We start from the raw sequence: 26,485 nt of genomic DNA on the forward strand, positions 1-26,485 counted from the left end.
CTGGGAACGTGGCTCATTGGGTGGCGTGGTTTCCTGCTGGGTGAATATGTCCACATTCCTGTTGGGAAAGTTCTTTTCCAAGTAGCTCCCCTTTTTTGCCCAGGTGAGGGCTTCAGCATTGCGTTGTATGTAGATGATTTAATGCAATTAATTCACCGTCAGCGAGTTTAATCCTCTCAGATTTTGCCTCAGTGTATAAGAACATAAGGGAACTAGGAGCAGGAATGGGCAATTCATCCGCTCAGACCTGCTCCGCCATTCAATACGATCATGACTGATCTCATCTCGGCTTCATCGCCACCTTCCTGTCCACTCCCCATAACCCTTCATCCCGCTACTAATTAAAAACCTGTCCATCTCCCCCTTAAATGTGCTTAGTGTTCTGGTGTCCACTGCACTCTGGGGTAGAGAATTCCACAGATTCACCACCCTTTGAGTGGAGTAATCCCTCCCCATTTCTGTTTCAAAACAATGGCCTCTCGTTTTATAATGTCCAACAAGTATCTGCACAAGTTGTTGATTCACAGTGAGGCCTAGTACTCTGACAACAGCACCTCCCTGGTACCTGTTCCAAGTGACAGTACCACAGAAGAGAGCAAGCTTCCTCCGATATCATTGCAGTAGTTACTGGAAAGCAGACCGAAGCAAGAATCAGCATAGGAGAAGGCCATTCAGCCCATTGAGCCGTGTCTTTGAATGAAGTATCCAATCTATCCCACTTCCCTTTCCTCGTAGCCCACCAGCTCTTTATTTTTCAACAATTAATCCAATTAGTTTTGGTAGTTACTCTTGAAACTGCTCCTGCCGCCCTTCTATGCGAGGCAACGCAGACATTGTAACTTGCGGTGTTAAATCATTTCTCATTTCCTCGCTTATTGCTTGTGTCAATTAACTGAAATATTTTTTTAAAGTTTATTTATTAGTGTCACAAGCAGGCTTACATTTGGCAGCACGGTGGCACAGTGGTTGGCACTGCTGCCTCACAGCACCAGGGACCCGAGCTCAATTCCTAGCTTGGGTCACTGTCTGTGTGGAGTCTGCACGTTCTCCCCATGTCTACATGGGTTTCCTCCGGGTGCTCCAGTTTCCTCCCACGGCCCAAAAGACGTGCTGGTTAGCTGCATTGGCCATGCTAAATTCTCCCTCCGTGTACCCGAACAGGCGCCGGAGTGTGGCAACTAGGGGATTTTCACAGTAACTTCAATGCAGCGTTAATGTAAGCCTACTAATAAATAATAATAATATACATTAACACTGCAGTGAAGATACAGTGAAAATCCCTAGGCGCCACACTCCGGTACCTGTTCGGGTACACGGAGGGAGAATTTAGCATGGCCAATGCACCTAACCAGCACATCTTTTGGGCTGTGGGAGGAAACTGGAGCACCCGGAGGAAACGTACACAGACACGGGAAGAATGTGCAGACTCCACACAGACAGTGACCCAAGCCAGGAATCAAACCCGGGTCCCTGGCGCTGTGAGGCAGCCGTGCTAACCTCTGTTACCGTGCCCTTACCCACTCTCTGCTCAATGGAAAACATTTTAACCCATTCTATTCCATCAAAACTCTTCAACCCTGGTGAATATTGATTTCCCACTGGGAAAGCTAAACCCACATTGCCATCCCTTGTTGCGATCAGTTAATAAAATACCAATCCTGGGTTATACAGCATGGCTCAATGATACAACATGTGATCTAACTCCCAGATCAGTAAAGGAATAGGGAATGGTTACTGAACATCCAAAATGGCCATTCCAACTGGAGGAAGTTTCAGTGAAATTGGTCTTCTTCCTGCCCTACTGAAAGGTGAGGGAATCTCTTACCACTCCCCAGAGTGTGACACAATCCTCTTGTCCATTGGCAAAGTTGTTGGGCTCAAAGGGATGCCAGTGAGTGAAGTGAACTGGAGTTCCATCCGACCACTCAAAGTTCATCTGGAGTTTGATGTCATTCAGGCCTATCCATAATTCCTCGACATCTGCAGCAAGAGGAGAGACAGCAGGAATCAGGGAGCGGACACCAGCTTGTACCGACACACACAGCCCCAGACACAGACCCTCAGATACCGACCCTGGGACACAGACACACCCAGACACAGACCCTCAGATACAGACCCTGGGACACAGACACACCCAGACACAGACCCTCAGATACCGACCCTGGGACACAGACACACCCAGACACAGACCCTCAGATACAGACCCTGGGACACAGACACACACATCCCCAGACACAGACCCTCAGATACCGACCCTGGGACACAGACACACCCAGACACAGACCCTCAGATACAGACCCTGGGACACAGACACACACATCCCCAGACACAGACCCTCAGATACCGACCCTGGGACACAGACACACCCAGACACACACATCCCCAAACACAGACCCTCAGATACAGACCCTGGGACACAGACACACACATCCCCAGACACAGACCCTCAGACACAGACCCTGGGACACAGACACACCCAGACACACACATCCCCAAACACAGACCCTCAGATACAGACCCTGGGACACAGACACACCCAGACACACACATCCCCAGACACAGACCCTCAGATACAGAGCCTAGGACACAGACACACAGAGGCCCAGACAAAGACTCAAAGAGACCGACCCTTGGACACACATGCCCAGATGACACACACACGCACATTCCCAGGGTAACGCTCGAGGGATCAGGGTTCAGATCCCACCACAGCAGATGATGAAATTTCAATTCCATAAACAATTGGAATTTAAAAAGTCTAAAGATGACCATAAAACCAATATCAATTGTTATAAAAACCCATCCTGTTTCTCCCTGTTTCCCCATGACTCCAGACAGATAACATCAGGGAGCCTCATGGGCCTGCAGTATATGTAATGCCTGGTATTACACATCCTGTCGAGTTGGCAGATCAGGGTCGGGGTTTTGAATCTCTGCATCGGGGGCCATCGGTGACCCATGCCCTTACTGGCACCCACCAGACCCAGCCTGGATCCCATACGTACCAGGGAATTGTGGTCCTTTTCCCAGGCTATCCAATGTATCAGCTCTGTAAGGTGCTGGGAGAAACTGCACCATTTACAGCCCCAAATCACATTCCAGTGCATCAGGTCCCGCCCATCTCTGGCAGAGTTACAGATAGAGTTTGGTGAAATAATCAAGGAAATTTGTCACCTGTCTTTTTTCTTAACAAGTGCCATTTCCACAGGGTTGAAAACTGCCCAAGGTCAGGACAAACATTCTTCATTCAGTTGGAGTTCAGGGTTTCTGAGCTTGAGGAGTGGCTGAAATCCTAGAGGGAGGGAGTGAATTTCCCGGGATGGATGTTCCAGGAGGTGGTTCCTCCAGAGTTTCAGAAAGGGAGGAGCAGGCTTGGTGGGTGCGTCAGTGTGGAACCCTCCATCTGTGTCGTACCCTTTAAACTATAGAGTCATAGAATGGCTATGACACAGCAGGAGGCCATTTGGCCTGTCAAACCCTTGCCAGCTCTCTGTCAGAGCAATTTAGCTAGTCGCTCTTCCTGCCATTTTCCCCGATAGCCCTGTAACGTTTTCTCCTTCAGAAAGTCATGATTGAATCTGCCTCCACCACACTGTAAGGCAGTGCATTCCAAACCCTAACCACTCGCCGGGTGTCCTCACTGTTCTTTTGCCAAACATTTGAAATCTGTGTCGTTTGGTTCTCAACCCTTCCACCAATGGGAACAGTTTCACCCTATCCCCTCTGTCTAGACCCCTCATGATTTGCTGAGAGTGATCGCACCTCAGGAAATTCAGAGTATATCCATTGCGAGGTGGAGCAAACAGTTCACAGCCAGCTGGAGGGTTCAGTAATTATAGAGGATTGAATAATCAGGGAATAGCGCTGTTTAAAAAGACATGCTGTCAAAGCTTCTCCTCTTGCATTCATCACGACAGATTTACAAGATTACCAACAGTAAAGGGAACAACATGAGAGCAGAATGCTGATTGGTTGGACGTGGACTCTGTATGAGAGGAGTGCGAATTGATTGGGCGTGGAGTCTGATTGATCGAGGAATTGCCATGGAGAATGCACCGGAGAACAGTTAACTGTCAAGCTTTTGTTCAAATTCAAACCAAGGCCTCTTTTTTTCCCTCTTATTTCAGTCATACACACGAGTTCTCAAGTAGGGGGTGGGGTTGGGGGGGTGGAGGGGGGAGAGCACGAAGCAGGTTAAGGTGGGTCTGGAGTGCACGTGTCCACAGAACATGGAAAATAAGACAGATAAGCTGCAGGCTCACGCAGCGAATGGGAAAATGATATTATGGCAAATAATCAAAAGCTGGCTGAGGAGAAGTTGGGGGGTTGGGGGGAGGCGGGGGGGAGGGTCAAGGATGAAAAGAGAGGGAGGATGCTGCATTACTTTAAGAAGCACTGGAAATGAATAATATCATCAAGAGGTCAAATATAGAATCGATTTGATCAGAATTAAGGATCAAAGAAGGCTTTTACACTGTCCATGTAAGCTATGTGTCACTAAATAATGGGAAGGAGATTGAAGTGCACATTGCAGGCAAGTTACAGAGGGGTGCAAGAATTACACAGTCGGGATAAGGAGGGACCTATTCTAATATAGGCTGTGATCATTGGCAGCCTTCCATCTCCTGAGACCAGGCTTTGCTCTGCGGTGGTCAGTCCTGTGTTAGACATTGTCTGCTGTGGCTCGGGATCCTGGCTCTGACATCGCTGACTCTGCTGTATTTTCTGCAGATGACGACAGTGAGTGGAGAAGCTGCATGATTCGCTGGCCTCGGTTTTCCCTGGGCCTCTCTTCTCGGCAGGTTGAGTTTTTTTTTCAGCTCGCCTCTTCCAATTTCCTTCCAAACAGTCAGCCCCCAGAGATCACGGCCCCACCACTGACTGTCTCCTAGCTGTCACTGTCCACCATCGTCATATCTCACCTGCAGAGCAGAGATATAGATGGACAGGAGGTCACGATGCAGTGGCCAATTCACACTAAGAAGGTCTTTGGGTTTACAGCCCCCATCCATCCAATCAATGTGACTGAGATAGCACACACATCATTAGCTTAACAGTGAGGTATATGCTGATAGAATCAGCACAAAGCAGGAGCTCTGACTTAGTGGCCTTGCCCTGCCAAGAGATGCTGATGATCCATCTGAGACAACAAAGGTGGAAACTCTTTTCTCCTGCCTAGCTTATGTTGTCCAGGTCTCACCAACATAGATTGTGCTGAGGACATGGGCTTGGTTAACTCACAGCTGGACGTTCTCAGCCAAGTTGCTGTTGCTCCACGCTCTCTTATTCAGCTTGAACATAACAACTGTTGCAGGTTCTGATTTCAGATTCAGTGACAGATTGTTGGTAATTGTGGAGCCCAGATATGTGAAGCTATTGATAAACTCCAACTTCACATTATCAATGCTGATGGATGGCGGTATAGTAACATCCTGGACCATGACATTTGTCTTCCTGATGCTGATGGCCAATCCAAACTCTTTACAGATGTGTGAGAGTCTGTCCATTTATTGCTGCATCTGTTCCTCAGTCTGCAATGTTAGTGCGGAGTCATTGGTGTGGAGCAACTCTCTCTGATAAGGACTTGACACACCTTTGTCTTAGGCCTCAGGCAAGCAAGGCTGAACAGCTTTCCACCAGTTTGGGTCTGTAAGTAGACAAGACCTGCAGAAGACCTGAAGGCAAATGATAGCAGAAAAGAGAAGACTATGCCAAAGAGTGTCAATGCCAGAACACAACAATGTTTGACCCCAATGCGGATCTCAAAGAGTACCAATGTTGTCCAGTCATAGCTGACATTACCCATCCTGTTGTCATGGAGAGAGGAGGTCACAGTGAATGGCATTGGTGTGTAAGTAATTTTCTCCAGCAGCTTAGATAGACTGCCCCTGCTCACATGGCCGAATGTCTGGGTGAGATGGATGAATGGAATACATAACGATCTCCTTTGTTCACAGCGTTTCTCTTGCAGCTGCTGGACTGAGAAGGTCAATGGTCAATTTTCCAGAAGCCAGACTGGGACTGGGGGGAGAAGCATTCAGCCTGGAGCTCAGTCTGACTCGGGTAACACAGGGAAATACCTTTCCCACAAGGCTCAGCAGGGAGATGCCTGGACAACTATAGCAATCATTCCGGCCTCCCTGTTCAGAGAGTCATGACTTTTCCAACACACACATCCCGGGACACAGCCCCCTCTCCCCAGGAAAGATAGAGAAATCCGTGGGGCTGATACAGGAATGCCAGGTTTCTGTGCTTGATGAGTTCAGACATAACAACAGCACCTGGAGCTTTGCCCATGCCAAGTGAGTTATCAACTTTGCTGAGCTGCTCCACTATGGGTTCAATATTCAACTTTGCCATGATGGGCTGGATTTCTAGGGCCAATTTTAGCATGGCCAATTCACCTAAGCTATACATCTTTGGACTGTGGGAGGAAACCAGAGCATCCGGAGGAAACCCACGCAGACACGTCGTGAACACGCAAACTCTGCACAGACAGTCACCCGAGGCCGGAATTGAACTCAGGTCCCTGGCACTGTGAGGCAGCAGTGCTAACCACTGTGCCACCGTGCCGCCCTAGACTGGATAACTTCTTGAAAAGTAAAAAAAACCACAAGATTATAAGAAAGAGCAGGGGGTTGAGATTGATTGGATAACTTTATCACAGATGTGGTACAGGCATGATGGGCCAAAAGGCCTCTTTCAATGTTTACATTATTCTCTGACAATGTCAGGGTGTAGCTGAAAGCTCTGGCCATTAGGTGGAGATGTAGTTGGATGTCTAGATGTAATTGGAAGCTCAAGCCACTAGATGGTTTTCTGAAATCTCTTGTAACCTTGCCCCAATTGAAATCCCATGGGTATCCTGACAAGATTTGCAAGTTGCGTGTTTTGCGACAGGCTCAGTGATTGCAATCTTGCTTCTGAAGCAGAAGCTTGTGGTTTCAAATCCCACTCCAGGCCAATAGGAGGCAGTGCTAAGCTTTTCATTCAGTAATGTTGGTTGGGGAGAACTCTCCCACTGTTCAGTTAATACCTTGCAGGACTTATAATACCCACCTGAGAGAAGAGTCCTCAGTCTGACATCTCACCAGAAAGATCAGCATCTTTGACAGTGCCAGAGGCTGTAGGTCATACATTGGACGCCTTGTTCACCTGAGAACTCAGTTTTAGTGTGGAAGTAAATGCCTAAGAAAAGACACCCAACATTGGAAGTGTAGTCACTGCTGCATTGTGGGAAATGAAGCAGCCAAGATGATCATAGCCAGATTCTGCAAACAGCAATCCTCCGTGTCACTGATGTTGGTTGAGTCAATTCAATTGAATTAATGCCGGGGGGATCTTTAACAATTCCCCACAAGAGCAAATGAGGCCTCAGATTAACGTCTCATCCAAAGTCACACGTGATAAAGCAGCACTCCCTCAGTACTGCACTGAAGTGTCAGTCCACAGAGCGGGACTCAAACCCATAACCTTTTGACTCAAGAGCTATGAGTTCCATCAACAGAGGCAGAGTGGAAACCTCCGTGTCAAGCTGCAGCCAAACACTCTGGTGCCTCGGCACCGCAGGATCCAGTGGGCAGGGGTTTTGGACGAGACACAGTACACGGGAATCTAGATAGAACATAGAACATAGAACATAGAACATTACAGCGCAGAACAGGCCCTTCGGCCCACGATGTTGCACCGACCAGTTAAAAAAAAAACTGTGACCCTCCAACCTAAACCAATTTCTTTTCGTCCATGAACCTATCTACGGATCTCTTAAACGCCCCCAAACTAGGCGCATTTACTACTGATGCTGGCAGGGCATTCCAATCCCTCACCACCCTCTGGGTAAAGAACCTACCCCTGACATCGGTTCTATAACTACCCCCCCTCAATTTAAAGCCATGCCCCCTCGTGCTGGATTTCTCCATCAGAGGAAAAAGGCTATCACTATCCACCCTATCCAAACCTCTAATCATCTTATATGTTTCAATAAGATCCCCTCTTAGCCGCCGCCTTTCCAGCGAAAACAATCCCAAATCCCTCAGCCTCTCCTCATAGGATCTCCCCTCCATACCAGGCAACATCCTGGTAAACCTCCTCTGCACCCTCTCCAAAGCCTCCACATCCTTCCTGTAATGTGGGGACCAGAACTGCACACAGTACTCCAAGTGCGGCCGCACCAGAGTTGTGTACAGTTGCAACATAACGCTACGACTCCTAAATTCAATCCCCCTACCAATAAACGCCAAGACACCATATGCCTTCTTAACAACCTTATCTACTTGATTCCCAACTTTCAGGGATCTATGCACACATACACCTAGATCCCTCTGCTCCTCCACACTATTCAAAGTCCTCCCGTTAGCCCTATACTCAACACATCTGTTATTCCTACCAAAGTGAATTACCTCACACTTCTCCGCATTAAACTCCATCCGCCACCTCTCGGCCCAACTTTGCAACCTGTCTAAGTCTTCCTGCAAACTACGACACCCTTCCTCACTGTCTACCACACCACCGACTTTGGTGTCATCAGCAAATTTGCTAATCCACCCAACTATACCCTCATCCAGATCATTAATAAATATTACAAACAGCAGTGGCCCCAAAACAGATCCCTGAGGTACACCACTTGTAACCGCACTCCATGATGAATATTTACTATCAACCACCACCCTCTGTTTCCTATCCGCTAGCCAATTCCTGATCCAATTTCCTAGATCACCCCCAATCCCATACATCTGCATTTTCTGCACTAAAGATACTAAAAGTTTATCTCACTGCCTGGAGCATGTGCTGCATGGTTGCGTGAGAGCCTGTTGAAATGTCGGATCCTTCCCTTGAGAGGATCCAATTCAAAGCGATGTCTGGTGGAGGTCAAAGTTGACTACGGAGAAAAGCGGTGAAGATTTGCAGCTGTGAGGCTACTTCAAAGGGAACAAACAGCTGCTCCTGTTACAGCCACTGGTCAGTAAGAGGATCAGTACATTAACATCAAAAGGAAGCTCCCTCCCACCCCACAACCAGCAGGAGATGGGGGGAGGGGCTGGGGCTCAAAGCTTTGATAAATAGTCTCTATCAAAGGGGCACAACCTTTAACTTAGAGCTAGCTTGCTTTTGGTTGGAAACATTTTGTTGTCAAAATCTGGAACTCTCTCCACACCCCCACTCCACTCTGCCAAAAGTTGTTGAGGTTAAAGGTCACGATTGATAGATTTTCTTAGTCAAGAATATTAAGGGTTACAGAACCGGAGCAGATGTTAGGATACAGATCAGCCATAATCGAACCAAACTGAGGAACTGGCGCGATACACTGAATGGCCTCATTCTGTTCCCGGATCTTGTTTCAGGGAATCAGTGAATCAGGGAGAGATGGTGTGTGGGGAGAATCATAGAATCCCTACAGTGCAGAAGGAGGTCATTCGACCCATCGACATCAGCACTGACCTCAATCCCACCCAGTCCCTATTCCCGTAACCCCACATATTTATCCTGCTAAACCCCTGACACTAAGGGTAAATTTAACATGGCCAATCAACCTAATCTTTGGAGTGTGGGAGGAAACCGGAGCACCCGAAGGAAACCCACGCAGACATGGGAGAACATGCAAACTCCACACAGACAGTGACCCGAGGCCGGAATCGAACCTGTGTCCCTGGCGCTGTGAGGCAGCAGTGCTAACCACTGTGCCACCATCATGTGTTGGGGCAATGAGGTGATTGGATTTAGGGGCATTGATCTTAAATCTTGGGTCTGTACTCATTGGAGTTTAGAAGGATGAGGGGGGGAATCTTATTGAAACTTGCAGGATACTGTGAGGCCTCGATAGAGTGGACGTGGAGAGGATGCTTCCACTTGTAGGAAAAACTAGAACCAGAGAGCACAGCCTCAGGCTAAAGGGACGATTCTTTAAAACAGAGATGAGGAGGAATTTCTTCAGCCAGAGAGTGGTGAATCTGTGGAAGTCTTTGCCGCAGAAGGCTGTGGAGGCCAGGCCATTGAGTTGTCTTTAAGACAGAGATAAATAGGTTCTTGATTAATAAGGGGATCAGGATTATGGGGAAAAGAAAAATATCAGCCAAGATTGAATGGCCGAGTAGACTCGATGGGCTGAGTGGCCTAATTCTGCTCCTATGTCTTGTGGTCTAAATGCAAGGGTTGTGACACAAGGTCATGAGTGAATATAATACATCAATCTAACTGTTATACAGTGAGTTAACAGATATGCATAAATCAGGATAGAACTGTCAAGTACTTATTTCCATTTTACATCTCTCCTCCAAAAGATTTCCATAATCCCATCTATTCCCATTAGGAATGTTACAGCCTTGATCATCAATCTAGTTGGGAATCTCGTTATGATTATTGTTGGGAGTCTCACTGATTTATCCTTTGTGAGGATATCTCTGGACTCAGTGATGCTATTGGCAGTGGGAGGGGTAGGGAGGGGGTGGGGAAATTGTGGGAGGTGGGAATCCAGGAGAAGGGAGTGAGGAGACAGCCCCTCCCCGCCGGCACAGCAACTCAGGACAGCTTTGTGTATCAGAGGGATACCAGCAGTGTTCCTAACAGTGCACTGCACAGCACCATGCAGTTGGCCATCAGACCATGTCTGGATCTTGTCAAAAGCTCCTCCACACTGGAACCCCACTGTTACTTGGTGCTGTGCCACCAGCGTGTTTGGCTGTAGCTTGGCACAGCTTGTTTGGCAGGAGGCAGGACTCTGACAGCTCTCACATGAGCGGTTAAATACTTGGACTCATTCAGAGAATTCAATGACCCCAAAAGTGATTGGGTCAGCCAGCTCACCAATTAATCCAGCGGGACCAACATTAAGCCAGGGCCACGCATGACCACAGTGCCACGCTGAGACTGGGCATCAGTTCAGTTACAGGCAGACCTTCCCTGCAGACACCAGCTGACCATCCCCACGGGATAGATGACAGTGAGGCCACTTTCAAATATCAGCTCCAACTGCGTTTTCATTCTCAACCCATCCGCTTCTAATCTCCGCAAGGTTCTTCTCGACTCACATTGGAAAAGTCAAATCATCAAATCATTGATGGATGATCGATTCTGAGAATGTTGGATTGATTTTGTTGGCAAATCAAGTTCCTTTTTAATTCTTTCATAGGTGTGGGCATCGCTGGGCAAGACCAGCATTTATACCCATCCCTAATTGCCCTCGAGTGGCTCACTAGGGCGGTTGAGAGTTAACCGCATTGCTACCAATCTACAGTCGTATGTAGGCCAAATCAGGCAGGGACGACAGATTTCCTTCCCAAAAGGACATTAGTGACCCAGATGGATTTTTATGACAAATGGTGAGAGTTTCATGGTCATCATTACTAAGGCTGCTTTCAGTTCAGATTTCTTTTTATTTAGTTCCCATGGTGAGGTTTGAACCCATATCCCCAGTCTTCAACAAAAACAGAAAAATGCTGGAAAATCTCAACAGGTCTGACAAAGACCTGGGGCTCTGATGATGGGTCATCGAGACTCGAAACGTTGGCTTTATTCTCTCTTCACAGATGCTGTCAGACCTGCTGAGATTTTTCAGCATTTTCTGTTTTTGTTTCAGACTCCAGTATCCGCAGTATTTTGCGGTTATCCCCAGTTTTTAACCTGGGCCTCAATATTACAAGTCAGAGCGAAGCAAGTTTTTTTTCAAGTACTGAACTCCTATCGCCCTGATCTCTTGTTATTCATGTGCAGTGCTGCCTGATCTCAGGGAGCGCATCACCCCACAGTGACAGAATCCGATCAAATCCCTCAGAGAGTGGACAAGGTTTAAATCCTTTCTCCTTCGTGTACTTACCTAACTTCAATGCTATTCACCTCAATTACTCCCTGTGGTAACAAGCAAAGGGGTTTCTCCTGAATTTGGATATATTCGTGACTATCTTATATTTCTGGGACCTAGCTGTGGATTTACCACAAATGGAAATATCTTTTCTACATTTATCCGATCGGATTCCTTCATAATCTTAAAGACCTCCATTAGGACACCCTTCCGTCTTTGCTTTTCCTGAGGGAAGTGGCCCAGCTTGTTTGCACTGCCCCCAGTGGCACTCGCGGCCTACCCTGTAGGCTCTTACCCTGTTTGACTTGGGTCAGGACAAATTCCAGCTCTGCCAGGTGGTGGATGCTGACCAGGTTGCCCTCAGACCTCACGCAGCTCTTCTGTGACTCCTGCCAGCTCCTTCTCTCCGTGTTTAGTCGGTAGCAGTTGCACTGAAATGGCAGCCAACCCACGTCACACTTGGTCTTCCGGTTCACCCAGATATCTGATGGGGAAAAAAAAGGGTGGGGGGAAACGGTTATCTCCTCAACCAAAATGTCTCCTCAATGTTTCTTACAGCTGAACATAAAGCAGACTTGGTACCCGAATGTGATTTGGAAAGATGCATTCATGTGGTGTGTAATTTTAAGAAAGGAAGTTTTTTATTTATCTCAGACTTTGTGTCACCTCAGATGATCCAAAAATTTAAGCCAATGATGTACTTTTTTGATGTGTAGTTGCTGTTAGAATGCTGCAACCCAACCAATTTACACATAGAAAGCTCCCACAAACAACACAGAGATAATCTGTTTTAGTGACTTTGTTTGAGGGATAAATATTGACTCAGACACAATTACGAACTTTCCTGCTCTTCAAGTAGTGCCAGGGAACCCTTCACTGAAAAAAATTTAAATGTTCAGGATGTGACATCAGAATCCAAGAGTGATAACTGTATTCAATGGCTGCAGGAGAGAATGACCTTTGACCTTGCAGTGAGGTATGATCCTCTTTTGATGAAGCTGCTCTGATTACATTCTATTTCCCTCATCCATTGCTGGATGAATTGCCTCTTGCTAGAGTATCCAGGTGCTTGCCTCTCTGTCTGGCATCTTGCCAAAGTACCACCTTCATGTGGTACGGTAACCCTCAAGGTTCCTGACCCAACGGAGGTGACAGCATCGGTACCAAACCGCATGCTGTAGAGACCACCAACCAACCCATCAAGGAGACCCTTACAATCTCCAGAGCACGGCAAACACCCATACGTCTGAGTCTGGGGGTGAATAAAGGTGAGCAAATTCTATCAGGGATAAATGGGGAATAATGAGGATGACAACTCAATCTTCCTGGAATACCACCCCTATCCAGATATTGCCAGATCCAATACTAAGTCAGTCTGGATCCAGGTCCTTCCCTATTGAATCTGCTCCATTATGGTCCCAATGCAGTCAAGAGGGTAAGAGCCTAATCAGCAAGACTCTAGAATATTATTCCCCAATGTAGTGCTAATTTGGGAGCCCAGGTACCCAAATCTTTAAGCGTGAAAAGCAATCAAATAGGCTAATGGAATGTTGGCCGGAGGAGCTGGAATCCAAATGATTGGAAGTTATTCGTCAGCCATATAGGGCCCTGGTCAGCTGGAGATGGAAATGGTGGTGTAATAGTAATGTCACTGGGCTAGCAATCCAGCAGCCCAGGCTAATGCTCTGGGAACATGGACTCAAATCCCAGCATGGCAGCTGGTGGAATGTGACTTCAATTCATAAATCTGCAATTGATAAAGATAATCTCAGGAGCGGTGACCATGACAACTGTCATCTGTGTGGCTGATTCTGAACTACCCTCTGCAAGTCACTCAGTTCAAGGGCAATTAGGGATGAACAACAAATGCTGGCCTTTCCAGTGAGGCCCACATCCCATGAAAGAATAAAGAAAAATACCTCCTCGATACCACAGTGCTCAGTGCTGAATTTCAGGCAGGATGGATTAGCATTGGAGGATTTGCAGTGTGGCTTTGTCAGAATAATGCAATAGCTTGGATGGTTTGAGGACAGCTTGTATGAACTGGGTTAATATTCACATGAATTGAAGAGTTATTTAATAGAGGAATTTAAAATGTTAAAATAATTTGTTAGCATTGGGGATAGAGGAATTATTTCCCCCTGCTTGTGGGGGGGGGAAATGAAAAACCAGGAACACAATCTAAATATCAGAGCTTGCCCAGTAGAAATCTGCAGACATTGAGGTCAATAAATATTTTTAAAGTGAGGATATCCAGTGATGTGGAGCTAAAAATGTGGACATGGAGTTGAGCTACATATCAGCCATGATCGTACTGAATGGTAGAGAAGGTTTGATGGGCTGAATAGCCTCCTCCTGTTCACAATGAATGACCTTCAAGGCAAAGTAATAGCAGTTGGTAGGTGATCCATGGTGCTGTATCTCTGTCACTGCTTCTCTACGGTGGATTTCCCGGAGATGCTGCAGTCAGTGGCATCTTACTATCATTTAGTTCTTCCCCTTGGGGAAGAGGAGATGGGCGTGCCATTTTGAGAGTTTTTAATCTGTTTTGCTGAGATATCTTTTGGCTTCAATGTATCAGAAATTTCTGACTCCAAGTTCCTTAGGTCAACAGGGGCAAAGTTGCCCGAGTCAGAACATATAGACAAACACATGAATTAGGAGTAGGCCACTCAGCCCCTCGAGCCTGCTCCACCATTCATAAGATCGCGACCAATCTGATTGTAATCTCAACTCCATGGACCACATCCCAGTTGCTATTAGTTTGCCTTGATGGCTATTCTTTATGTAGGAACAGGAGGAGGCCATTCCGCTCATCAGGCCCACTCTACCATGCAGTTAGATCATGGCTCCATTTCCCACCTATCACTTATCAAAGCTCTGCTTCCATTGCCTTTTGACGAAGGGACTTCCAAAGACTCTCAACCCTCTAAGAGAAAAAAAATTTTCCTTATCTCTATCTTAAATGGGCTGCCTCTTATTTTGAAACAGTAATCCCTATTTCTCAATTCTCCTACAAGAGGAAACATCCTCTCTACATCCACCCTGTCAATACCCGCTAGGATGTCCAAAGATGTGCGGGTTAGGTTGATTGGCCAGGTTAAAAATTGCCCCTTAGAATCCTGAGATGCGTAGGTTAGAGGGATTAGCGGGTAAATATGTGAGGGTAGGGCCTGGGTGGGATTGTGGTCGGTGCAGACTCGATGGGCCGAATGGCCTCCTTCTGCACTGTAGGGTTTCTATGAGGATCTTATGTTTCAATCAAGTCACCTCTTACTCTTCTAAACTCCAGCAATTGTAAGCCTAGCCTGTCCAACCTTTCCTCATAGACAACCCTTCCATTCCAGGTGTTAGTCTAGGTTGTGGGTTCATGTTCTACTTGAGGAATTTAAGCATAACTCTTGGGAGGGAGGGAGAGGTTCATTGGATGGAACATTAAATCCTGCCCCCCCCCCCACTTCTCTGGTAGATGTAAGTGATCCCATTGGAAGTATTTTGAAGATGGGATAATGAGTTCCCCAGGTGCGTTGGTCAAAATCCATCCCTCAACCAAAACAGATTCTCTGATCATTACCACATTACTGTGTGTGGGAGCTTGCTGTGCACAATTTGTTGCTGGGTTTCCTAACGACAGTGATTACACGTGAAAAAGTACTTTGTTGTCTGTAAAGGATGTTGGGACATCTCGGGGTTGTGGAAAAGACAATCATAGCACTTTTTGTGGTCCCTGCACGTCTCAAAGTGCTTACCGCCAATGAAGTACATTTTGAAGTATCGTTGCTGTTGTAGTGTAGAAAACGCAGCAGCTAATTTGTGTTAGAATGTAACCAATGATAACATTGGATCAGTTATAAAGTAACCAATGGTAACATGCTGTGAACATAAGAGCTAGGAGCAGGAGTAGGCCATCTGGTCTCTCGAGCCTGCTCCGCCATTCAATAAGATCATGGCTGATCTTTTTGTGGACTCAGCTCCACTTACCCGCCCACTCACCATAACCCTTAATTCCTTTACTGTTCAAAAATTTATCTATCCTTGCCTTAAAAACATTCAATGAGATAGCCTCAACTGCTTCACTGGGCAGGGAATTCCACAGATTCACAACCCTTTGTGTGAAGAAGTTTCTCTTCAACTCAGTCTTAAATCTGCTCCCCCTTATTTTGAGGCTATGCCCCCTAGTTCTAGTTTCACCCGCCAGTGGAAACAACTTCCCTGCTTCTATCTTATCTATTCCCTTCATAATCTTATATGTTTCTATAAGATCTCCCTTCATTCTTCTGAATTCCAATGAGTATAGCCCCAGTCTATTCAGTCTCTCCTCATAAGCCAACCCTCTCAACTCTGGAATCAACCTCGTGAATCTCCTCTGCACACCCTCCAATGTCAGTATATCCTTTCTCAGGTAATGAGACCAAAACTGTACACAGTACTCCAGGTGTGGCCTCACCAGCACCCTATACAGCTGCAACATAATCTCGCTGTTTTTAAACTCCATCCCTCTAACAATAAAGGACAAAATTCCATTTGCCTTCTTAATTACCTGCTGCACCTGCAAACCAACTCCTTGAGATTCCTGCACAAGGACACCCAGGTCCCTCTGCACAGCAGCATGCTGCAATTTTTTACCATTTAACTAATAGTCCATTTTGCTGTTATTCCGATCACAATGGATGACCTCATATTTACCAACATTTTACTCCATCTGCCAGACCCTCGCCCACTCACTTAGACTATCTATATCCCTTTGCAGACTTTCAGCATCCTCTGCACACTTTGCTCTGCCACTCATCTTCGTGTCACCTGCGAATTCTGACACACTACACTTGGTCCCCAACTTCAAATCATCTATGTAAATCCTAAACAATTGCGGTCCCTGTGGTGAACCATCATTGGTTCCCATTGGATAGTGCTGAGCCAGGGGCTGGCCAGGACTACAAGGATGTACATATGTTACTGTTGGGTTGTGCTATTGTTGCTGTTGGGTTAGGGTGGGGTTGTTACACCTTTGTATTGTAGTGTTGTGGCACATCCCAGTCGGGCTCCGCCTCCTGGGAGAGGTATAAGAGTCCCTGCTCTGGCCGGGACCCCTTCAGTCTGGGATATTGTATATAAGTTCTGGTAGCTTCGTTAACAGTAAATAAAAGCCTTTCATTTACTGAGCTTCAAGCCTCGTGTCTGAATAGCGCATCAATTTTATTTACTGTCGTTAAACTCTCGTCGAGAAAAAGAGAGAGAGTATGGAGCAAATTCTGAAGCCGGAACGCCTTACGCTAGATCCACGTGCGGTGGGCGCTTCTAACACCTTCGACCACTGGCTGAAGTGTTTCGAAGATTACCTGGCAGCCTCTGCAGCGGTCACCACAGATGATGACAGACTCCGGGTCCTCCATGCGAGGGTAAGCGACACTGTCTACCTCGCGATCCGTGCGGCCACTAATTACCCTAAGACCCTCGAGCTTCTAAAGAAGCGCTATACCAAACCACCTAATGAGATACACGCTCGTTACCTCCTAGCCACTCGATGATGGCAGTCTGGCGAAACAATGGAGGACTATGCCAATGAGCTCCTACAGCTAGCCAGGGGCTGTGACTGCAAAGCTGTGTCGGCTGAGCAGAGCATGTACGACCTCGCCCGAGATGCGTTTGTGGCCGGGGTCGGATCGTCGTACATTCGACTTAAACTGTTGGAGAAGGGTAACCTTAATCTTACCCAGGCCATCGAGTTAGCAGAGATGCTCGAGTCGGCTTCCAAGAGCTTAGTTTTATATCCGGAGGACCACGTGGAGACAACGTGGCAGGAGCAGTCGCAAATCCCTCCTCGTCCCTCGGGTTCGAAATGCTGTGTAATGGCGTGCTCCCATTCGGGCCAGACGACGGCTGCAGCCCCGTGCGGCCCGCGGTGCTACTTCTGTGGAGGAGCGAAGCATACCCGGCAAAAGTGTCCCGCTAAAGCTGTATTGTGCACCGCATGCGGTAAAAAAGGGCATTATTCAAAAGTGTGCCGATCTAAACGCAGGAACGGCAGTGCGGCCTGCGATTCTTCAGAGCTTGGGTCTTCATCGTCGAAGTCGTCGCGGGGTTTGTCCACATGCGAGACCAGGACGACGCCATTACGGTCGACGGAGTCGGAGGAGTATGACCACCAGGGGTCGCTGTGTTTGGCGCCCTCACGCACGGGCGATTCATGGGGGCAGCCATGTTGGTCGACACTGACCACGAACGACCAGCAGGGGTCCTCCGCATCGATTTCAGCTGCCCGCAGTGGCGCTCATGAACCAACGGTGGCGTCGATCATCCTGGACCAGGCCAAGCCTCATAGACTCGACAGATCTATGATGAATATCCAGGTATATAACCACGTGATTTATTGTCTGTTTGACAGTGGGAGCACTGAGAGCTTTATCCACCCGGACACTGTGAAGCGGTGTGGACTCCAGATTCAACCTGCCAAACAGACAATCTCTATGGCATCAAGGTCCCGGTCTGTTGCCGTGCTAGGGAGTTACGTGGTAACCTTGAAAGTACAAGGCACAGTTTACAAGCGCTTCAAGCTCCTTGTGTTGCCGTATCTTTGCGCGCCAATACTTCTCGGACTAAACTTCATGGTCCACTTGAGGAGTGTAATCCTACAGTACGGTGGGCCACTCCGTTCACTGGCAGTGGGAAAACAGCAGCAGCCTCCAAATTGCCCAACGCGCCCCGCCTGCAGCCTCTCGACGCTGAAGATCACCACACCCTCCTTGTTTCAGAATCTTGTGCCAGGCTGCAAGCCCATCGTGACTAAAAGTAGGCGTTACAGCACTGAGGATCGGATCTTCATTAGATCTGAGGTTCAGCGGCTCCTCAAAGAAAGGATCATACAATCCAGTGTTAGTCCGTGGAGAGCGCAGGTCGTGGTGGTCAAGAGCGGGAACAAACCCCGGATGGTCATTGACTACAGTCAGACCATTAACCGATATACGCAGCTGGATGCGTATCCCCTCCCGCGCATATCTGATATGGTCAATCAGATTGCGCAGTACCGCGTGTTCTCCACCATAGACCTCAAGTCTGCCTACCACCAACTCCCCATTCGCCCAGAGGACCAACAATACACGGCTTTTGAGGCGGATGGTCGCTTGTATCATTTTCTCAGGGTTCCCTTTGGTGTCACCAATGGGGTCTCGGTCTTCCAGCGTGCTATGGACCGAATGGTGGACCAGAACGGGCTGCGGGCTACCTTCCCGTACCTGGATAATGTCACCATCTGCGGCCATGACCAGCAGGACCACGACACAAACCTCCTGAACTTCTTACGCACTGCATCTCGCCTGAACTTGACCTACAACAGGGAGAAGTGTGTGTTTCGTACGCGCCGTTTAGCCATCCTAGGATACGTGGTGGAAAACGGGGTCATTGGCCGTATGCGCCCCCTTGCTGAACTTCCCTTACCTACTAGTGCAAAAGCACTGAGAAGATGCTTAGGCTTCTTCTCTTATTATGCGCAGTGGGTTCCCAACTACGCGGACAAAGCCCGTCCGCTCATTAAGTCCATGACTTTTCCCTTAACGCCAGAGGCCCGATTGGCCTTCGATAAATTGAAAGCCGACATCGCGAAAGCTACGATGCACGCGGTAGACAAGTCCATCCCCTTTCAGGTGGAAAGCGATGCATCTGATTTCGCCCTGGCCGCCACACTTAACCAGGCGGGCAGGCCCGTCGCATTTGTTTCCCGCACCCTCCAAGGCCCCGAAATTCGGCATTCAGTGGTGGAAAAGGAGGCCCAGGCCATTGTGGAGGCCATCAGGCACTGGCTCCATTACTTGGCGGGAAAACGGTTCACCCTGATCACGGACCAGCGGTCCGTGGCGTTCATGTTTAACAACACGCAGAGGGGCAAGATCAAGAATGACAAGATCTTGCAGTGGAGAATTGAACTCTCCACCTATAACTACGATATCATGTATCGTCCAGGGAAACTCAATGAGCCCTCGGATGCCCTCTCGCGTGGAACATGCGCTAGTATTCAGGAGGACCGTTTGCACGCCCTCCATAATGACCTGTGCCATCCTGGGGTCACTCGGCTCTACCACTTTGTAAAAGCCCGCAATCTGCCTTACCCAGTGGAGGACGTCAGGTCGGTAACAAGGAGCTGTCGGGTTTGCGCGGAATGCAAACCGCACTTTTACCGACCTGACCGGGCACATTTAGTCAAGGCCACTCGTCCCTTCGAGAGACTGAGTGTTGATTTTAAGGGCCCCCTTCCCTCAACAGATCGGAATGTGTACTTCCTCAATATCATTGATGAGTACTCACGGTTCCCTTTTGTTGTTCCCTGCTCTGATACATCCGCTGCCACGGTGATCAAGGCATTCCGTGATCTTTTTACCCTGTTCGGGTACCCCAGCTACATCCATAGCGACAGGGGCTCGTCGTTCATGAGCGATGACTTGAGGCAATTCCTGCTCTCATACAGGATTGCCTCTAGTAGGACCACGAGCTACAACCCTAGGGGTAATGGACAGGTGGAACGCGAGAATGCTACAGTCTGGAAGGCTGTCTTACTGGCGTTGAAGTCAAAAGGTCTTCCAGTCTCCCGTTGGCAAGAGGTGCTCCCTGATGCGCTCCATTCTATTCGCTCCCTCCTGTGTACGGCAACCAATGCTACTCCCCACGAGAGGATGTTCTCATTCCCTCGGAAGTCATCCTCGGGGACCTCATTCCCGTCTTGGTTGACGTATTCAGGACCCGTTCTTCTGCGGCGACATGTAAGGGCCCGCAAGTCTGATCCGTTGGTCGAACAGGTCCATCTCCTCCACGCCAACCCTCAGTATGCCTATGTGGCATACCCTGACGGGCGAGAGGACACGGTCTCGATCCGAGACCTGGCGCCAGCAGGGACCGTAGCAACCCCTGTCGCTACCATACCCCCAGTAACAAACCCTTTATCTCTTATTTCTTCCCAGACACGGCGCGGGCAGCATCGGGACCATTGCTTAACCATTTTACTCCCATGTACAGCTTGCCTGAGCCCAGAAGATGGTCACCACCGCAGGGCGTGTCAGGATCCCCTGGACTACCGTCACCTCAGGGTCAACCGGCCTGTGAGTCCGTGGAAGAATAGCTGGACGCCGTTTTGGGGAGAACGCCACCGCAAGTGCCTACTCCGGTGTCACCGCCGGTATTGATGAGGTCACAACGACGGTGCGGTCCCCCTGACCGTCTGAACTTATAGACTGCTGACACTTTATTCTGTCTTTTTGTACCCCGCCGGCCTTTGTTTTCAAAGGAGGGGTGAATGTGGTGAACCATCGTTGGTTCCCACTGGATAGTGCTGAGCCAGGGGCTGGCCAGTACTACAAGGATGTACATATGTTACTGTTGGGTTGTGCTATTGTTGCTGTTGGGTTAGGGTGGGGTTGTTACACCTTTGTACTGTAGTGTTGTGGCACATCCCAGTCGGGCTCTGCCTCCTGGGAGAGGTATAAGAGTCCCTGCTCTGGCCGGGACCCCTTCAGTCTGGGATAGTGTATATAAGTTCTGGTAGCTTCGTTAACAGTAAATAAAAGCCTTTCATTTACTGAGCTTCAAGCCTCGTGTCTGAATAGCGCATCAGTCCCAACACTGATCCCTGAGGCACACCACTAGTCACTGATCGCCAACCAGAAAAACACCCATTTACCCCCACTCTTTGCTTTCTGTTAGTTAACCAATCCTCTATCCATGCTAGTACATTACCCGTAACACCGTGCACCTTTATCTTATGTAGCAGTCTTTGGTGCAGCACCTTGTCAAATGCCTTCTGGAAATCCACAGATTTCCCCATTGTCCACTGCACATGTAATGTTCTCAAAGAATTCCACCAAATTAGTCACACATGACCTGCCCTTCATGAACCCATGCTGCGTCTTACCAATGGGACAATTTATATCCAGATGTCTCGCTATTTCTTCCTTGATAGATTCAATCATTTTCCCTACTACAGAAGTTAAGCTAACCGGCCTATAGTTACCTGCCTTTTGTCAACCTCCTTTTTTAAACAGTGGCGTCACATTTGCTGTTTTCCAATCTGCGGGAACCACCCCAGAGTCCAGTGAATTTTGGTAAATTACCACCAGTGCATTTGCTGTTTCCCCTGCCATCTCTTTTAGTACCCTGGGATGCATTCCATCAGGGCCAGGAGACTGGTCCACCTTTAGCTCCATTAACTTGCCCAAAACTACCTCTTTCGTGTTAATGATAGTTTCTAGGTTCTCACCTGCCATAGCCTTCCTGTCATCAATTTTTGGCATGTTATTTGTGTCTTCCACTGTGAAGACTGACGCAAAATACCTGTTCAATGCCCCAGCCATTTTCTCATAAGTGAGGGTCAGCTGACCACCACATCATTTTGTCATTGGTTACATTGTCACCCAGTAGACAATGTAACCAATGACAAAATGATGTGGTGGTCAGCTGACCCAGTATAAATAAGAAGAAGATGGGAATTGTGGGGAACTTGCATGGCCCAGGGTGCAGCCTCAAGTGTTGGAGCAATAAAGTTCTTTTATTCAACCGTTTTCTTTGATTTACTTTCTGAAGTAAGTTCTTTTTATTACTTGCAACTGAAGAATTCCTTCTACTGGATGAACACTTTGCACCATCAATAATGTGATGATGACCAAATAATCTGTTCAAGTGATGCTGACTGACTTGACCAGGACCCACCTTCCCACCCTCTCTCCCACCCTCTCTCCCTCCCTCTCTCTCTCTCTCCCTCCCTCTCTCATCAAACAGTGCTGATGACATCTTTTAAATTCACCCAATCAGGCAGATGGGACCACAATTTAATGTCTCATCTGAAAGACGGCTCCTCTGACAGTGCAGCACTCCCTCAGTGCTACCCTGGAATGTTGATTTATTTTTTGTACTCAAGCCCTAGAGGGGGACATGAATCTGGAACCTCGCGGATAAAGAGCCCGGAGTGAGATCTTCATTCCAAGGGCCAGGTGCAATGTGGAATTTGGCTCAATGATCCCATACATAGACAGAAGGTGGAGACATGAGCTTCTGATTGCTGAGGTGGGTAGTTTAGCTTCACTCCTCAACCCCCTCAACTACTCTCCATGTCCAGTCTTGCCACTCATCCCACCCCCGCCCACCCCCACTTATACAAAATACTTGTTCAAAGTCTCTGCCATTTCCTTGTTTTCAGTGATTAATTCCCCAATCTTACCCTTTGAGGTACCAACATTCATTTCAGCTACTCTCTTCCTTTTCATATATTTGTGGAAACTTTCACTGCTTTTCCTTACATTTCTTGCTGGTTTACTCCCATAGTCTAAATTTCTCTATCATTTGTTCAGTCATCCTTTGCTAGTTTTGAACATTTTCCCAATTTTCAGGCTTGCTGCTAAATTTTTCTTTCAATTTGATACCAGTCTTAATTTCCTTAGTCGTGGTTGGTGCATTCTTCTTATAAAGCTAATTTGTTTTGTCCAATCGAAGAACAAAGAAAAATACAGGAACAGGCCCTTCGGCCCTCCAAGCCTGCGCCGATTATGATGCCTGCCTAAACTAAAACCGTATGCATTTAGAGATCGTATCCTTCCATTCCCATCCTATTCATGTATTCATCTAGTTGCCCCTTAAATGCCGCTATCATACCTGCTCCCACCACCTCCCCGGGCAGCGCGTTCCAGACATTCACCTCTCTCTGTGTAAAAAAACTTGCCTCTCACATCTCCTCTAAGCATTTCCCCATGCATCTTAAACCTATGTCCCCTCGTACTTGACTTTTCTACCCGAGGAATGAGCATCTGACTATCCACTCTGTCCATGCCACTCAATCTTGTAAACCTCTATCAGGTCACCCCTCAACCTCTGTCGTTCTAGTGAGAACAAACCGAGTTTATCCAACCTCTCCTCATAGCTAATACCCTCCATACCAGGCAACATCTGTTAAACCTCTTCTGTACTCTCTCCAAAGCATCCGCATCCTTCTGATAGTGTGGTGACCAGAATTGTACACAATATTCTAAATGAGGCCTAACTAAGGTTCCGTACAGTTGCAGCACGACCTGCCAATTTTTATACTCAATGCCTCGACCGATGAAGGCAAGCATGCTGTATGCCTTCCTGACTACCTTATCCACCTGTGTTGCCACTTTCAGTGATTGGTGGAAATGTACGCCCAGATCTCTCTGCCTGTCAATGCTCCTAAGGGTTCTACCATTTACTGTCAATCAATATGAAGATTAAATTCATCAATGATTATTGCAGTACATTTATTACAAGCCGCCATTATTTCCTGATTGATACTCAGTCTAGTTATTGTCCAGTGACGTAGAAACCACACCCACCAATCACAACATACCTTTGCTATTTCTTATCATTACCCAAACTACCTCAACTTCTTGATTCTCTGAAACAAAATCATTTCTCACTACGTACAGTTATCAGGCTATTTAAACACAGAGGAACAGCGTCGACTTATTTTAAGGCAGTTTGTAAATCAGGAATATTTTCCAAATAACCTTTACTCCATTTCTGTTTTAGCAACGAACTGAGTAAGATCAGTCTTATTTAAAAACAAAATGTCGTCTCCCACCCCCTCACCACCTCCCTCCCTCACCCTCCCCCTCACTGCCTCCCTCCCTCACCCTCCCCCCTCACTGCCTCCCTCCCTCACCCTCCCCCCTTGCTGCCTCTCTCCCTCACCCTCCCCGCTCGCTGCCTCCCTCCCTGACCTTCCCAACTCACTGCCTCCCTCCCTCACCCTCCTAACTCACTGCCTCCCTCCCTCACCCTCCCCATTCACTGCCTCCCTCCCTCACCTTCCCCACTCACTGCCTCATCCCTGACCCTCCCCACTCACTGCCTCCCTCCCTCATGCCCCCCTTGCCGCCTCCCTCCCTGACTATCCCCATTCACTACCTCCCTCCCTCACCCTCCTCCCTCGCTACCTCCCTCCCTCACCGCCTCCCTCCCTGACCCTTCCCCCTCGCCACCTCCCTCCCTGAATTTCCCCGCTCGCTGCCTCCCTCCCTCACCCTCCTCGCTCACTGCCTTTCTCCGTCACTCGCCCTCCCTCACCCCTCCCTTGCCACCTCCCTCCTCGCCGCCTTTCTCCCTGCATCCCAGTGGGAACACTTTCTTCCTAACTACTCTGTCCTGACTCCTCACAATGTTATGTACCCCATTTTTCAATTGTATTTCCCAGTTCAGGTGCAAGTTATTTCAGAAATGCTGCTCGGGTTCTGTGTAAAAAAGCTAATGACAACTTTAAAATTCCTGTTCCAGTGTGTCACGCAGATGCTATCAGCGAGGGCATCTCAACTTTAAACACCGCAGTGTGGTGGTGTGTGGTTTTGTTTTGGAATGGTGTGAGGAGTCACATGAAACCCTCAGTGTGAGCAACCAGCTCAAAAGACAAATACACACAACTAGGACTATAACACTATGGCAATTAAATATATGAACTACTAAGCACGCAGTTTATATCGAAATTATCCCTTATTCCACGATATATATCTGCAATCCCTGAACTCTTTAAGACTTTCCCTTTCCCAAACAACATCCAAATTAAATAAATCTATTAAGTCAAATCCAGCTTATAGTTACCACACAATACAAGGAAGATGATCGAGTCTGGGAAATGTCTTTTCCTGGTGCAGCGAAGATATTTAGACTGCCTTTATGAAGGTTCCTGCACTATCCGGAATCGAAGGCTTCTTAAATGTTAAAAATGGCCTCTCAGACTCTGAGATGTAAAACTGGCCTCTCCAGTTCTTAGATGTGACAATGCCTTCTCGGCTATGAAATGTTAAATTAGCCCGCCTGTTTCTGCAGGTGCTGCCAATTATATCCGGCTGTGATCCCCCCCTCTGTGTATTTGGTCTGTCTGCATCTCTCACATTCTGTGACTGTCAAAACTAGCATCTGTGTGCCCCCGCTGATGTCTCAGTCATCTAGGAAAGCTGTTTCCTGATGTTAGGGCTATTTACACCTGATTCTGTCCACTGGGAAAGGCTGCATCTCATCATCCTCTTTGAATGCTGGCTACTGCTGTCGCAAGGCAGATCCATGGCACATAGCAATTATGTTTTTAAAAACACAAGCTTACCATGACCCTTGATATTTATTGACTCGACCAATCTCTCTCTCGAAAGTTTCAATTGACCCACATTATTAATGGTGTTTGAGGTTTCTCTCAGTGTCAGATGTCCCCGATTGTTTGTGTGAAATGTGCTCACTGATTTCACTCCTGAATGGCCCAGCTCAAAGTTGTCTCCCCTTGTTCTAGAATAGGAGGTATTCCTCTCTCGGGGGGAGGGTGCTGATGTCTCCACCAGCTGAAGAAATCTGAATCATGCAAGATCATTACGAATTGATTTGCTTGCAAACACTTTTGTCGCACTCCTTTACCAGTGTTTGCGTTATTCATAGAATTCTGCCTCTGATAATGCAGCATTGGTAGTAATTTTAGAACTGAAGTATTTTGAGTAATTTTGAAATGTAATCCCTTGTCTGGACAAGGGTTTATTTCAAAACTCACTATTCAGACAGACTGCTGCTATTTGGAGAAGTCTTTCTGGTGACAAACCTGAACTTTCAGTAACTGCCACTACATACAATAAATTGTTAAATTTAGATCATGGAAGCTTACACCCAACTGTCATAATGGATGGCAACTAGAACAAATAAAGCAAAGACACAAGGTATGAAGAGATC

The 26,485-nt window shown here is 47.6% G+C and overlaps 1 protein-coding gene across 1 annotated transcript in view; it reads right to left on the reverse strand.

Moving 5' to 3' along the window:
* Nucleotides 1–26,485, reverse strand: part of mrc2 (mannose receptor, C-type 2) — a 286,794-nt gene that overhangs the window by 160,809 nt on the left and 99,500 nt on the right. The window contains exons 7-8 of the mRNA XM_078222936.1: nt 12,090–12,278; nt 1,826–1,980 (exon numbers count right to left, since the gene is read on the reverse strand). Coding sequence (XP_078079062.1) covers nt 1,826–1,980; nt 12,090–12,278 — 344 coding nt within the window. The remainder of the gene's footprint in view (nt 1–1,825; nt 1,981–12,089; nt 12,279–26,485) is intronic.

This window comes from Mustelus asterias, chromosome 11, assembly GCF_964213995.1.
Source record: "Mustelus asterias chromosome 11, sMusAst1.hap1.1, whole genome shotgun sequence".
Taxonomy (NCBI): domain Eukaryota; kingdom Metazoa; phylum Chordata; class Chondrichthyes; order Carcharhiniformes; family Triakidae; genus Mustelus; species Mustelus asterias.